General features: G+C 45.6%; 1 protein-coding gene and 1 pseudogene across 1 annotated transcript; both read right to left on the bottom strand.

Annotated features, from left to right (window-relative positions):
• Positions 1 to 4,071: 4,071 nt before the first annotated feature.
• On the bottom strand, positions 4,072 to 5,168 carry LOC101705152 (olfactory receptor 9S13-like; annotated as a pseudogene).
• Positions 5,169 to 12,563: 7,395 nt separating this feature from the next.
• LOC101704802 (olfactory receptor 9S13-like) lies at positions 12,564 to 13,733 on the bottom strand. The gene has a single exon (XM_004868531.2). It carries the CDS (start codon positions 13,704 to 13,706, stop codon positions 12,756 to 12,758), a length of 951 nt encoding a protein of 316 aa, XP_004868588.1. The 5' UTR covers positions 13,707 to 13,733; the 3' UTR covers positions 12,564 to 12,755.
• Positions 13,734 to 14,888: the final 1,155 nt, after the last annotated feature.

Genomic DNA, 14,888 nt, shown 5'->3' with positions numbered 1-14,888 from the left:
CACAGTAGCTTTGTCGTAGAGTTGCAGGTTGGGGATTGTGATACCCCCTGCCATGTCTCTGTTACCTAGAATTGCTTTTGCTATTCTGGGTCTCTTCTTGTTCCAAATGAAGTTTTGGATTGTTTTCTCAAGGTCCATGAAGTATGCTGCTGGGATCTCAATTGGAATTGCATTAAATCTATATAGCAGTTTTGGAAGTATGGCCATTTTCACTATATTAATCCTTCCTACCCAGGAGCAGGGGATGTCTGTCCATTTTCTGATATCATCTTCAATCTCTCTTTTCAGAGTGCCATAGTTTTCAGAGAAGAGGTCTTTGATTTCTTTCATTAGGTTGATTCCTAGGTATTTCAGTTTTTTGGATGCTATTGTGAAAGGAATTATTTGCCCTATTTCTCTCTCAGTGAGTCTGTCATTTGTGTAGAGGAAAGCTATTGATTTTTGTGTGTTGACCTTGTAACCAGCTACTTGACTGAATTTGGTTATTAAGTCTAGAAGACTTTTGGTGGAGTTCTTGGGGTCTTCTATATAGAGTATCATGTCATCTGGAAATAATGACAATTTGACTTCTTCATTACCTATCTTTATTCCTTTTATTTCTTTCTCTTGTCTAATTGCTGTGGCTAATGTTTCCAGAACTATATTGAACAAGAGTGGTGATAGTGGACATCCTTGTCTTGTTCCTGATTTTAGTGTGAAGGATTTCAGTTTTTGACCATTTAGTATGATATTGGCTGTTGGTTTTTCATAGATGGCTTGTATCAGTTTGAGGTAGAGACCATCTGTTCCAATTTTTTTGTAGGGTTTTTATCATAAATGTATGTTGGATTTTGTCAAATGCTTTTTCTGCATCTATGGTCGTAATCATATGGTTTTTGTCCTTGGTTCTATTGATATAGTGTATTACATTAATTGACTTTCGTATATTGAACCATCCCTGCATCCCTGGGATGAATCCCACTTGATCAGGGTGTATGATCTTCTTGATGATCTTCTGCATTCTGTTTGCCAGTATCTTATTAAGGATTTTTGCATCTATGTTCATTAGTGAGATTGGCCTATAGTTCTCTTTTTCAGTTGGGTCTTTCTCTGCTTTGGGGTCAAGGTGATGCTTGCTTCCAGGAATGAATTTGGGAGTATTGCTTCCCTTTCAATTTCATTGAAGAGTATAAACAGTAGTGGCAGCAGTTCCTCTCTAAATGTCTTGTAGAATTCAGCAGTGAAGCCATCAGGGCCCGGGCTTTTCTTAGTTGATAAGTTTTTAATTCCATTTTCAATTTCATTGGTTGATATTGGGTTGTTCAGAATTTTTAGGTCTTCTTCATTCAACTTTGGTAATTCATATGTTTCTAGGAATCTGACCATTTCTTCTGTGTTTTCCATCTTATTGGCTATAGGTTCTGGAAGTAGGTATTGATGATCCTCTGGATTTCTGCTGGGTCTGTTGTAATTTCACCCTTTTCATTCCTAATTGCATGGATTTGGGCCTTTTCTTTCCTTTTTCTGACAAGGTTGGCTAAAGGTTTGTCAATTTTGTTGATTCTTTTGAAGGACCAACTCTTGGCTTCACTGATTTTTTGTATCATTCTCTTAGTCTCCATTGCATTGATTTCTCCTCTGATCTTTATAATTTCCTCCCTTGTATGAGCTTTGGGTTTGTCCTGGTCTTCTTTTTCTAGAAGCTTGAGGTTCAGCATCAGGTTGTTTAATTGGGCTCTCTCTGTTTTCCTAATATGCGTATTCACTGCTATGGATGTCCCTCATAAGACTGCTTTCATTGTGTCCCATAGATTCCGATGTGTTGTATTGTCATTGTCATTTAATTGAAGGAACTGTCTGATTTCTTCTTTAATCTCCTCTGTGACCCATTGGTTATTCAGAAGTGTGTTGTTCAATTTCCACGTGTTTATGAAATTTTTTGAGTTTCTTTTGCTATGGATCTCCAATTTCATCGCACTATGGTCTGATAATATCCAGGGGATAACTTCAATTCCTTTGCATTTACTTAAACATGTTCTCTGTGTGAGTATGTGGTCTATTTTGGAGAATGACCCATGTGCCTCTGAGAAGAATGTGTATTCTGATTTTGTGGGGTGGAAGACTCTGTAAACATCTGTTAAGTTCATTTGTTCAAGAGTTCGATTGAGTTCTAGTATTTCATTACTCATTTTTAGTCTAGATGATCTATCTATTTGTGACAGTGGGGTGTTGAGGTTCCCCCACTACAATTGTATTAGTGCATATATGACTTTTCATGTCCGTTAGTATTTGTTTTATATAGTTGAGTGCATTAGCGTTTGGTGCATAGATATTTATGATTGTCATCTCTTCCTGTTGGATTGTTCCCTTTACAAGAATGTAGTGTCCTTCTTTGTCTCTCTTATTCAGTATTGGTTTGAAATCCACTTGATGTGCAAAGAGGATAGCTACTCCTGTTTTTTTTCAGGTTCCTGTCACATGGAGTATTGTTTTCCACCCTTTAACTTTCAGTGTATGAGTTTCTTTTTGAATTAAGTGTGTTTCTTGTATGCAGCATATTGTTGGATCTTGCTTCTTGACCCATTCTGCCAGGACTGGTAGAATTTTTGACCTTATCCTTCAAACTATTGCAGAATTTGTGTCACTTCAAATGTCACACCAGTGTTAATTCTAAGTCATAAGTAATGCTCTTATAATAAGAATTCTGATTTTTTGATGTTTATATGACAAATGTTGCAGAGATAAAACAAATCTACACTGTGTAAGCAAAGCAAGCAAAGAGATTGTGGCTTTTTTTTCATTTATAATTTTGTATTGAGATGGCATTATTTAGGTATATCCCTCTCAGATGCTAAAGACACATGGGGATTTCAGGAAAACAAGGGTGAGAAAGAAGAGGGGGAAGATGGAGCTATAGTGGAGGAACACAGTGGGGAGAGAACACTACTGAAGAGGAGAGCCAGCCCATTCATGGGGCAGAAAATTCAAAGCTCCTTAGAAAAAAGAAATGTTTGATATCATCTGAGTACTAATTCAGGGATGGATATAATTTTGGAAATCTCAAAGATGAAGCTTGCTGAGTACATGAAGTAGATGGAGACCTGGAGGATTATCAGACAGATTAACTGGGCAACAGACTGGGATCTGCTTGTCTGCTAGTCCTCCCTGTAGGAGTCCTGAGCAGGGAGACTGAGGGCTGGGGCCAGAGTCACAGCTGAGGTCTCCACCCCAGCAGGGACACAGATCTCCCCATGTGGAGAGGGTGGCTCTAGTAAAGGACAGATATGAAGGAAGCTGAGGGCTTGAGACCAAGTGTAGGTTGGACATGAGGATGGGGTGGAGAGTGGGGAGCCCCATCCTGAGCTGGAGGTCCAGGACCTCAGCCAGTGCAGGAGAGCTGGGCTCAGTGGAGTCCACGTACCTCCCTTCCCCACTCTTCTCTTGGCTGCACCAGAGCTCTTCATCCTCCCTCAGGAGCAGCTTGTTGACAGAGTACCATTCACTGCTCAGGAGCAGCCAGGCTGAGCTTTGGAGGCTCACTGTGAGACCTGGAAGCCCTGTGCTTTCACCTGGGTGCTGAGCTGGAGGCCAGTGGATGTGCTGGAGCCAGGTCACCTAGAAGCATCTGAAGCATGCAGGAGGTGCCCTGTGCTGCCTGCAGGAGGAGGCAGCATCCTGTACAGAGGGAGGGTAGGGAGCAGCCAGGGTGCTGAGTGAGGAGAAGTACAGGGTGCAGAGCTCTGTCCCATTGCCATGGCAAATCCAGGCCACTGTGAGGACGTGTGCAGCCTGCAGCCCCTTAAGATCCCTCTTCTCAGATGTCCAGCAGAGATTTTCCTAGGCAAGTGGCATTAGATTCTATGATGAAGGACAAGGAACGGACCACTGAGAATGCGGTATTTCTATATCTTCACTGAGAGGTTTTGGTATCAGTTCTCAAACCCTGCTTTAAAGGCTTGGCTCTGTGCACCTCCCACTGTGTTACTGGTGGGTGAGAGATTTGAGTTTGTTCCACCATTGGGTCCTTATTTTTTCAGTGGTAAAGAACATTTGTTATTCTCGCTTAGTAAAAGCCGGATCCATGTTGTCCTTTCAAGAGCAGGTAAGCAATAGGTAGAAGGATGCAAAAAAGGAAACAAGTAAGGAAGGCTCAGTGTAGTCACAAGCTTCCATTCTGATAAACCCCGTGACTTCCAGTGCCCTCCCTCCATCCCCAGGTTGTTGTCTGTTACATGCCACCTTTCTTAATGGGACTGCCCCTCTCTGTCCCAGTCTCTGCAGGGTGTCCTTCATGTCCTTGTTCCAAAGACTGTAGATGAGGGAGTTGAGCATTGGGATGACCAGGGTGTAGAAGATGGAGACTACCTTGCCCTGCTTCATGGACTTTACTGCCCCTGGCTGTGTGTACATGACAAACAGGGTTCCATAAAACAGGCACACAGTCGTGCGGTGGGAGCCACAGGTGGAGAAGAACTTGTGCTCCCTGGATCCCAAATGCATGTTGAGGATGGTCACTGTGATGTAGCCATAGGAGATGAGGACCACTAATACAGTGCTCACAATGATGAAGCCACAGAGGGCAAACAGGAGAAGCTCATTGAGAGCTGTGTCAGCACAGGCCAGTTGCAGCATGGGGGACACATCACAGAAGAAATAGTTAATGTGGTTGGAGCTGCAGAAGGGGAGCTGGAAGGTGAGGCTGGTCTTCACCATGGAGTTGAGGCAGCCTCCGCAGTAGGAGCCTAGAACCAGGCCGGCACCCATTGTGGGGGACACGGTCACTGGTTGTTGCAGGGGGCTGCAGAGTGCCCTGAAGCAGTTGTAGCCCATCACAGCTGATAGGAAAGTCTCTGTGGTAGCAAACGGAGAAAGAACTGGATGGTGCATCCTACAAACGTGATGACCCTGGAGGAGGAGAGGAAGTTGGCCAGGGGATTGGGGGGGATGATAGATGAGCAGCAGAGGTCCAGGAAGGACAGGTTCTTGAGGAAGAAGTACATGGGTGAGTGCAGGCGGACATCCAGGGTGATGACTGTGATCATGGTGAGGTTGCCCATGACAGTCACCACATACAAGGCCAGGAAGGTGGCAAAAAGCAGGGCCTGGGTCTTTACACCTCCCCTGAATCCCTCCAGCACAAACTCCTGCAAGGGCACTGCTGAGACGTTCCCATGTCTGTGGGTCGTCATGGCACCCAGCTAGGACAGCTGTGCAGAGAGGACGGTGGAACCAGGAAGAAGGAACAGGTCATGGTCCTAAGGTCACTCATCTAACTGTCTTTGCCTTGCTGTCCACTGACCATTGGACCCCAAGCTGCCTTGTCATTGCACATGAGCTCCCTGTGGCCAGAAAGTGGATATTTTCTCGAGTTTAGTTAATGTTGGAGCATGCTGGTCCTCACCTCCACTTCTCTGATTCTGAGATTGGACCACAGTGGGGTTCAGTGTTTTGAGCTCACTGCCTTCTCGCTGATGTCAGGGCTTCCTGCTGAAGTACAGATTTGGACTTATTACAGGGTCAGAACCTGTGAGCCCCACTGTCTTGTTGTGAGCAGCAGAACTGGTGCCATGGTGGGTTTGAGAAACACAAATGCTTCCCTCCCTATCTCCTCATGGTGAGGATTTAGACAGGTTTGCTTTTACCTATTTGAAAATCACTGTTGACCTCTGCCCATTCCTGATCTTTTCTCTTCCCTGTCCTTTTCCTAGCACAGCATTGCAGCAGTGTTAGGGGAGGGTCCCCTGTACATCTGTTGGTCACCAGGAGGCAGTCCCAGTGCTGGGGTGATGGGCACCCTGGCTGGGGATTGATATGCAGGCCTGCTCCACCTCCTCCTGGAGGGACTGCAGCGGGGGCCTGGGCTGGGTGGGTCCAGAATCCACATGCTCTATACCCCGCAGGGCTTACCTTCACCCAGTGTGGACACCTGGCCTCCACCATGTACTAAGTAGCAGACTTCCACTGTGAGCTGCAAGTATTTAAATCATGTTGCGCGCATCACTCTTGCTAATTCCTCTTGCTATAAACCTTTGGTGGTTATAATTCTGATCACAGAGTTTTTCTTTTCTTTCTTTCTTTTTTTTGGGTACCAGAGATTGAACTCGGGATCTTGTGCTTGTGTGGCAGGCGGTGGCACCACTGAGCTAAACCCCCGGCCCACAGAGTTTTTCTTTTTGTTCAACTGAAGATACATGGCAGTGTCTTTCCCCAAAGCTAGCTTCACTGACCTGTGTTGGAAGAGGGACAAGCCGGGGTCTCCCCAGCCTGCTGAGGATTCAGGTATGGCCATGGGCTGAGACAGGCGCTGTGCAGCTGGGGAGCTGAGTGAATCCCGCTGTGATGGGCCTCCTGTCCTCACCTTCCTCCCTGTCTCTTGTGTGGACACTGTGGTCCTGAGCCAACAGTGTCACCCATGAGCTGTCTAAGAATAGGAGCTGAAGCCCCTCACAATGGAATCACAACCTCTGTTTAACAAGGTGAACTGGGGTTTAATTCTGAACTGAAGATTCTGGTTCTCAGGCACTTTTCTCACTGACCTGGAGCTGAGGCTGAGGCTGAGGCTGGCCAGGATGGGTGAGGACTCAGCATCTTCCCTGCTGAGAGCAAGTCCTGAGTGCTAACTGTGTATACACTCCTGCTGCCTTCCTATGCACAGGGCTCCTTCTGTCAGCAGATGACAGTGGGAGGTGGCACTGATCTTACCTTTAAGGACTTTTCCCAGGATGCACAGCCATAGATTCCTCTCCAGGGTGCCCGTGCTCCTGAGCCTGCTCTGTGCTGACGATGGTGAGGAGGTCACTGAGGACTTCGGCTCCTCAGGAGTTCAGCTCTGGACCCTCAGCACAGGTGTGAGGCTGGGCTGGGCAGAGCTCAGCCCCTGGGGGCCCAGTGAGCATCCGGGTGTCCCGTTCTGGTAGCAGCGATTTCCTGGGTGTTTGTGGAGTAAGGGAGGAAAGGGCTCTGTCCCCTGTCCTCCCCTCCTGTGGCTGTCAGCTGGACAGCACGTGGACTCCCTTGTACTCTAGGTCACACTGTGGGGCGGGTTATCTGCACCTGGCAGGACTGGGACTCAGGGCCTCCAGTGGCCAATTAGGGAGGCTCTGGGCCTCTGCCCTGGGCCGGGACTGCAACTCCCTTGTTCCTAGAAGCTGCAGTGCTGCAGCCAATCTTTGTTTCATCACCTTCCCTCCTAATGTGGAGGCAGCAAGTCTGAATTCCTCAGCCACCCTGAGTCCCTCAGGGTGCTCTATGGGTTAACCCAGGAGTCAGCCATCACCAACATGGTGTTTTGCCCCTCTAGAAGTGGGGTCCTATTCTTGTTCCCTCTTGTTTTAAAATGACACCTGGTCCCAGACTTAGTGTCCAGCAGGACTGTCCATGAGGATGGGAGAATTCTCTCTTTGCACCTCCTACTGGACCCCATGAGCCCATGTGGAGCATTTGAAATGTAGTGACTGAGACACTGAATTTTCATTTTATTTAATTCCAGTATCTTTAGCAAAAATAGTCCATTCGGGCTGGCAGTCATAACTGTGAATACCCCAGCCTCCCCTGGAGACTTGCTAAATGCAGCCCTCAGTATCTGGCCTCTCTCTTCATTATGTATTGAATATCTTGAAAACATGAACTAAGTCAAATTTCTTCTCTTCTAAGTCTCAGGTGTTGGATATTGTGTCCCAGCAATGGGAAAGCTGACTAATACAGAAAATTGGTACTAGAGAAATGGGGCTATTGCTGTGATGTTTCTGATCATGTGGTTTTGAAGCTTTTGGCAATGGTTTGTGGGAGGAATTTGAAAAGGTTTGGAGATGAGGACCAGAGAACCCCTAGAATTCTGACAGTAGGGCTTTCTGGCTGGATTCTTGTCAGAGTTCTGAAAACCAAAATGCTGATAGTCAAACATGCAGGCAGGGCTCAGGAGATTTCAGTTGGAAACAAGGGCTCCATTGGCATTGGACTAGAGGTGGTGTGTGTTACACTCTTGCAGAAAATTATGTCTATATTGTTCAATTTTCTGAGGCTTTATGGAATACTAAGGACAGTGGAATAATTGATTGGGTGAAAGTAATTTAAAATAAATTTTCAGATAGCCCCACTTTCTGGCTGTGGCATGTGCACCCCTGGCTTATAGCTAGGTTTATGGTAACAATTAGGGGCAAAAACCACAGGCAAAAAATTTAAAAAATCTAAAATTGGGCCCTAAAAGAACCATGTATAAAGCTGGGGCCAAAGGCGGTATGGCTGCTGAAGAGATTAGTGCCATTAAACAGAAACCAAGAACTTTGTGTAGAGATAAGAAGAAAGATGCTTCGAGGGCATGTCAGAAATCAGCAAGCCTCTGCCCATCACAGGCTCAAGGATACAAAACTAATCTTTCCTTTGAGGAGAAAGTTCCAGGGACTCCTGCTTAAGAAGGGCCACTTGGGCAGTTGGTTTCCTGGGATTTATTTCCCTGTGCTCACCCAGGCACTCACAGTCCACTGTAGTCATGGTCTAAAGGGATCTGGCTTCTGTTCTAGCTAATTGTGAAATGGGAGAAAAGAAGTTTACAAGTATAGCTTAATAGGCACAGAGGGAAAATATAAGATGTGTTTGAAATATATGGTAAATTAAAAATTTTTAATTTGTATTAGTACAGTTTTGCAGATTACATTCATTTTGGGGAATGTAACACATCTCTATTCTTTTTTCCCCCTTTCCTTTTGCCCTTTTTATTTTTCCAGCATCAGATTTGTTTGTTTATCCTGTAAATCCTGGTAATTATCATGTATAGAGATTAACAACCAGATTTACAGGCAAAAAAACCTAACAACAACATATAAAACACATAAGACAATTATACTAAATAAAGGTGCACTTTTAAATACATTTTCCATGTTGTATTACAATAACTTTCATCTCTCTCTTTTTTCCTATTGTCTATGTTTTATTTTGTATTTTATTTATATATTGAATTTCTCACATAAGAGAAACCATGTGTTACTTAAGCTCTTGTGTCTGATTTATCTCACTTAATGTTATGGTCTCAAGGTGCATCCATTTCCTTAAAAATGACTCAAACTTATCCTTCGGCAGAGTAGCACTCCATTGTGTGTGAATATCACATTTTCTTTATCCATTCATCTGTTGATGGACATGTAAATTGCTTCCAAGATTTAGCTATTATGAATTGTGTTGCTATAAACATGGTTATGCATACATCACTGTGGTATGATTTTTTTAACTCTTTCAGGAAGATACCTAGAAAGGGAATAGCTGGGTCAAATGGAATTCCTAGTTTTAGGTTTTCGAGGAATCTCCATACTGATTTCCATAGTAGTTGTACTAGTTTACACTCCTACCAACAATGAAGAAGGGCCCTTTTTCCCCCATAGCCTCATCAACATTTGTTATTGGTTACTTTCTTGATGACAGTCATTCTTTGTAGAATGAGAAGGCATCTCAGTGTTTTAATTTGCATTTCTCAAATGGCCAGCAATGGTAAGCATTTTTCCATGTGTTTATTTGGGCATTTGTACTTCTTCATTTGAGATGCGTTTATTCATTTCAGATGCCCATTTTTAATTGGGTCTTTAAATTTGAAGGGTCTAACTTTTTTGAGCTCTTTATATATTTTAGATACTAGTCCTTTGTTTGAGGAGTAGCTGGCAAAATTTTTTCCCATTCTCTAGATTGTTTTTTCACTCTGTTGGTGGTTTCTTTTGCTGTGCAGAAGCTTTTGAATTTGACGTGATTCCATTTGTTGTTTTTTGGCATTATTTCTTCTGCAACTAGCGTTCTGCTCAGAAAGCCTTTGCCTATGCCTATGTCTTCAAGCCTTTTACCTATTTTGTCTTCCAGTCAATTGTTTCTGTTTAATATTTAGGTCTTTGATCCATTTTGATTTCAGTTTAGTGCATGGTGAGAGTTAGGCATTTAGGTTCAATCTTTGAGATATGAATAGCTAGTTTTCCCAGCACCATTTGTTAAAGAAGCTATCTTTTCTCTACTTAACCTTATTAACCTGTCTAGAAGTATGCTGGGTATACCTGGATGTCAATGACTAGATAATAATAAGCTCAAGTACACAATGGTCCAGTGGGGTTTCCCTGAGCTCCTGCCACATGGTGGCGACCTGCAAAGCATTGTATATGGTGAACAAAGCAAAAGTATTTGGTTCCTTTGTCAAAGATAACATAGCTGAGTGTGCCTGGAGTTGTTTCTACATCCTCTACCCTGTTCCATTGATCCACAAGTCTGTTTTTTTCTTCACATTACCATGTTGTTTTATCACTGTAGCTTTGTAGTATACTTCCCTTCACTTTGAACACACTTAGCCCACCATTCTTGCCACTTTCTGAAGCAGTTCTGGAAGTCTTATTTTGTGAGAATCTTTATGAGATGTAATAAAAAATACAGTAAATGTGGCAGCTGCGTGTTGTCCAGTGGAAAGGCTGGCTCAAAAACCCTCTCTACCTCATTGAATAGATTTGGCAAGATCCAACTTCTGGCACTATCTCAAAGTTAAAGTAACCATGAGAAGTAAAATTTTGAATTGACTCAAGACAACGAGGCAGGCATGACAGTGCAAGTAAATTGCTGTAATAAGTTTTAAAACATTCACCATGCTTTTTTAACACTTCATACATCTAGCCAATTATTCAAAATAACCAATTTTTATTAAAAAATAACTGATACAATTGTAAACTATGAGCACAAAGAAGAATGAGAAAAAATTTAAAGACAATATAAAATATTGTTCTTACTTTGAGGAACATAACTGATGGGTTGAAAGACAAATTTTATTTGGCAGCAAAAACAATGAAGAATATTTTACAGTAAAACATATCCTAATTAAGCAGTAATGGCAAATTTTTTCAATATGTAAAAAGTGGAGAGAACAGTATAATGAACCTCAGATGTTCAATATGCAGCTTTGTTAGCTATCAACAGATCACAAACTTTTAAAAACTGAAGTTATCCAGACACACACAGAATACTATCTGAGCTCACTCACATGGGGTAAAATTCATAAAGATGGAAGGTGTAAGAGGACCACCAGGGGCTGGGAGAGGGTAGCTGGGTGCTGTTTAATAAGTACAGGATTTTAGTGTTGCAGAATTAGAGTTCTGAACATGGGTTACACAACTCTGTGGCTATATTTAATGATAGTGAACAGTATACTAAAATGCTTATGAAGGTAGATTTTTTGTTACCCGTTTTAAATGATAGCATAGACAGCATAAAAGTCATCATATTTTAAGAAGTTAACACTCTGCTTAGCTTCATTAACCTGTCTAGAACTATGTTGGGTCTACCTAGGTGTCAATGACTAGATAAAAATAAGCTCAAGTATACAGTGACCCAGTGGGTTTTCCTGAGTTCCTGCAAAGCATTGTATGTGGTGAACAAAGCAAAAGACGCTGCTTCTAACATCGAAAAGTGGCGCTCACCAGAAACGAAGCCAGAGGCAATGCAAAAGGGTCATTAATATTAAGGTCAGTAGTTTCTTTCTGAGTATTTTTCCTTTCACACCAGAATATAGAAGAATTATTGTTGGATTTAAGGCTAGTTTTGCCGATAATTCAAAGTCAGGATTAATGCTCTTATGGAAGAACACCAGCTGATTCCTTTCTATACCATTAAATTCAACAGAATTGAAATAATTCCATGTTTGTGCAAGAAATATACTTTGATTCCTGTGTCCAATTTGAGGTTAATATGGCTGATGTAAAGACATAACATCTCATTTTCCAAACCCACGTCCTTACAGAAATATTACATGTAACAGAGAGGCAAGGGGGGAGGCTGTTGGCCCTCCCTAAAGTCTGAGCAGGGACAGCACAAGGGTTGGGGCTGAGAGCAAAGGCACAGCATGGGTGCTCAGCACCATCAGCAGGACTCAGACCAACGCCATGCAGAGGGCGAGTTGCTGCTCTTGGCTATGGAGGAGGCAGCTCCAGCACAGGGACACTCAGCAAGGAGGCCAGGTGTGGCTGGGCATGAGCAGGGGGTGTGGGATGAGGAGCTCCAGCCTGAGCTGCAGGTCCAGGACCTCGGCTGGTGCAAGGGGTCAGCAGATCTGCACAGGACACCAAGTCAATTCACCCTCCCTTCCCTGCTCTTCTCTTTCCTGCAGCCAGGCCAGGTTTCCAAGGAGCACTGTGAGTGCCAGGAAGGCATATTGCTGACTCTGGGCTCCTAGCTGGAGCATAGGGGGATGCCCTGAGGGCATCTCAAAGGTCTGTTGAGCCCTGCAGGAGGAGTCCAGCATTGTGAACAGAGGCGGGCAGAGGACCCAGCCAGGCTGCTGGGTCTAGGAGGATAGAGTCTTCAGAGTGCTCTTGCATCAGGCACGATGATCCCAGGCCAGTCTGCAGCCTCTGAGAGTCCCATTGTAAGATGCTCAGGGGAGAAGTTCCTGGCCGCATTGATGTAAGATGAGGAAAGGGTCATCTAGATCATCAAATGCTAATGAACCCGGAGATGTTGACATGGGTCCTGTACCCAGCTTTGAGAGATCTCTGCTTAAACTTCTGCCACTCTATTACCAAGGGATGCAGGATTTGTCTCTGGACTGCTGTTTTTCTGGTGGCAAAGAACATGCTCTATGCATACTTAGTAAAACCTGGTTTATGATATGTTTTCAAGGATTGAAAAGATGGATGGAAGGATGGATGAAAGAATGAAAGAAACAGGAGCAAAATCAACTCAAAAGACACATAAACTGCCTCTGTGACAAGCAGTATGCTTTTTTCCACACACCCAGAACACTGTCTCTCTCTGGCCACCCACCTTCACAGGGTCACCCGCCTCTGTCCCAGTCTCCTCAGGGCATCCTTCACGTCCTTGTTCCGCAGACTGTAGATGAGGGGGTTGAGCATTGGGATGACCAGGGTGTAGAAGATGGAGACCACCTTGCCCTGCTCTGTGGACTCCATGGCTCCTGGCTGCCCATATACAACAAACCCCGTTCCATAAAACAAGCACACGGCCATCAGGTGGGAGCCACAGGTGGAGAAGACCTTGTGTCTCCTGGATCCAGAGGGCATCTTGAGGACGGTCACTGTGATGTAGCCATAGGAAGTCAGGATCCCAGTTGTTGCTCCCAGAAGGATGAAGCCGCAGATGCTGAACATGACCAGCTCATTGAGAGCTGTGTCAGCACAGGCGAGCCTGAGCAACGGGAGCACATCGCAGAAGAAGTGGTTGATGCGGTTGGAGCTACAGAAGGGGAGCTGGAAGGTGAGGCTGGTCTGCACGATGGAGTTGAGGCAGCCTCCGCAGTAGGAGCCCAGCACCAGGCAAGTACAGACCATGTAGCACATGGTCACTGGGTAACGCAGGGGATTGCAGATGGCCATGAAGCGGTCATAGGCCATCACAGCCAGAAGTAAAGCCTCTGTGGTACCAAGAAGAGAGAAGAAAAACAGCTGGGTTGCACAGGCTCTAAAGCTGATGACCTTGGCAGAGGAAAGGAAGTTGGCCAGGGCATTGGGGGCGATGACAGATGAGTAGCAGAGGTCCAGGAAGGACAGGTTCTTGAGGAAGAAGTACATGGGCGAGTGCAGGCGGGCATCCAGGGTGATGACTGTGATCATGGTGAGGTTGCCAAACATGCTCCCCATGTACAGGGCCAGGAACAGAGCAAAGAGCAGGGCCTGGGTCTCCACACCTCCCCTGAATCCCTCCAGCACAAACTCCCAGAAGGGCTCAGCTGAGAGGTTCCCATGTCTGTTTGCTGTCATGGCCGTGAGCTGCAACAGCTGTGCAGAGAGGAGGGTGGAGCCAGTGAGAGGAAGCTGGTCACAGTCACACAGTCATGCCTTATAGAGTACATGGGCTCATCAGTGCATGCTGCCCACTGACCAAGGGGCCACCACCTGCCTGGTTCTCCTGCCTACCGAGATCTCCTTCACTTGAGCATGTACTTAATTCATGAGTGTGTACTGATCCCTCCCAGGGCATGAACTGAGCTGTGCTCTGGGGATGAAATAGGTTTGCAGAGCTGAGGGGCCCCATGCCTGCCTCTGAGCAGCTGCCCTGCTACCCCTCAGGGAGGCTCCTCAGCAGCACCAGTGTGTATGGTCCCATCCCACACTGCCCTTGCCTCAGTTCCTCACTCCCCGGTTCGTAGTTGGAGAACCTCTGCCAACCAGCCCTGGCCCTGGTCCTGGCCTCTGCAGGTTGGATGCAGAGCAGTGAGCAGTGCTCCTGGGCCCAGGCAGGGCCTCTGTCTTTCTCCCCTGAGGACCCTCAGCTGCACAGTGACAACTCTGGCTCTGACACTTGGCCACAGCAGCATTCAGCTGGCTGGAAACCACCACCTCGAGGATACTGGGCACTTCTTGCCAACATCCAGATGCTGGACATCTCGTGGGGAGAGAAATCTGTGCCCCCTGGTTGGAGAGCAGCAGACAGTGTCCCTGATATGCTCAGGAGATGCACAGACCCTGGCCTGGCCTCCCTGCCATCTCCGTCCCCAGATTACCATCTGGTGTGGGGCTTTGGGTAGAAATTCTCTTTAAATTTGGAATCAAGTCTGGGATATTCTTGATCCTTTTCTCTTCTCTGTCCTTGTCATGCCACAGCCAGAGCCCTTGTCACTGCATAGGCTCCACAAGCAACTCTGCTGGTCACAGCAGGTTTCACGATGCTGTGCTGAGGACCCTGGCTGGGGAGGGAGGAGAGTCTGCCCTCCTTGCTGCTGGAGAAACCAGGAGGGTCCCTGGGATGGGTGGGTCGGAGGCTGTGGTTCCTCACCTGTCCAGAGGCCACCCTCACATGGGGATGTGGTGCCCATGGGGGTCCCTCTGTCCTCTGCAATCCACTGAGCAGCCTACTTTCCCACTGTGAGCACAGTGACTCTCAATGAAATGTTTCTGTGGGCCTTGTTTTGGCAGTTTCTCTTCACACAAACACACATAAGC

The sequence above is a fragment of the Heterocephalus glaber genome, unplaced genomic scaffold (genome assembly GCF_053883595.1).
Source record: "Heterocephalus glaber isolate CG9 unplaced genomic scaffold, H.glaber_assembly_v1.0 deba00001004, whole genome shotgun sequence".
Taxonomy (NCBI): domain Eukaryota; kingdom Metazoa; phylum Chordata; class Mammalia; order Rodentia; family Bathyergidae; genus Heterocephalus; species Heterocephalus glaber.
Note: the sequence above shows the minus strand (reverse complement) of the source record. Positions and strands in the feature narration are given on the sequence as shown.

What these genes read in the sequence shown, in the direction of transcription:
- LOC101704802 (XM_004868531.2), bottom strand. Translation starts at nt 13,706, where the DNA reads ATGACAGCAAACAGACATGGGAACCTCTCAGCTGAGCCCTTCTGGGAG.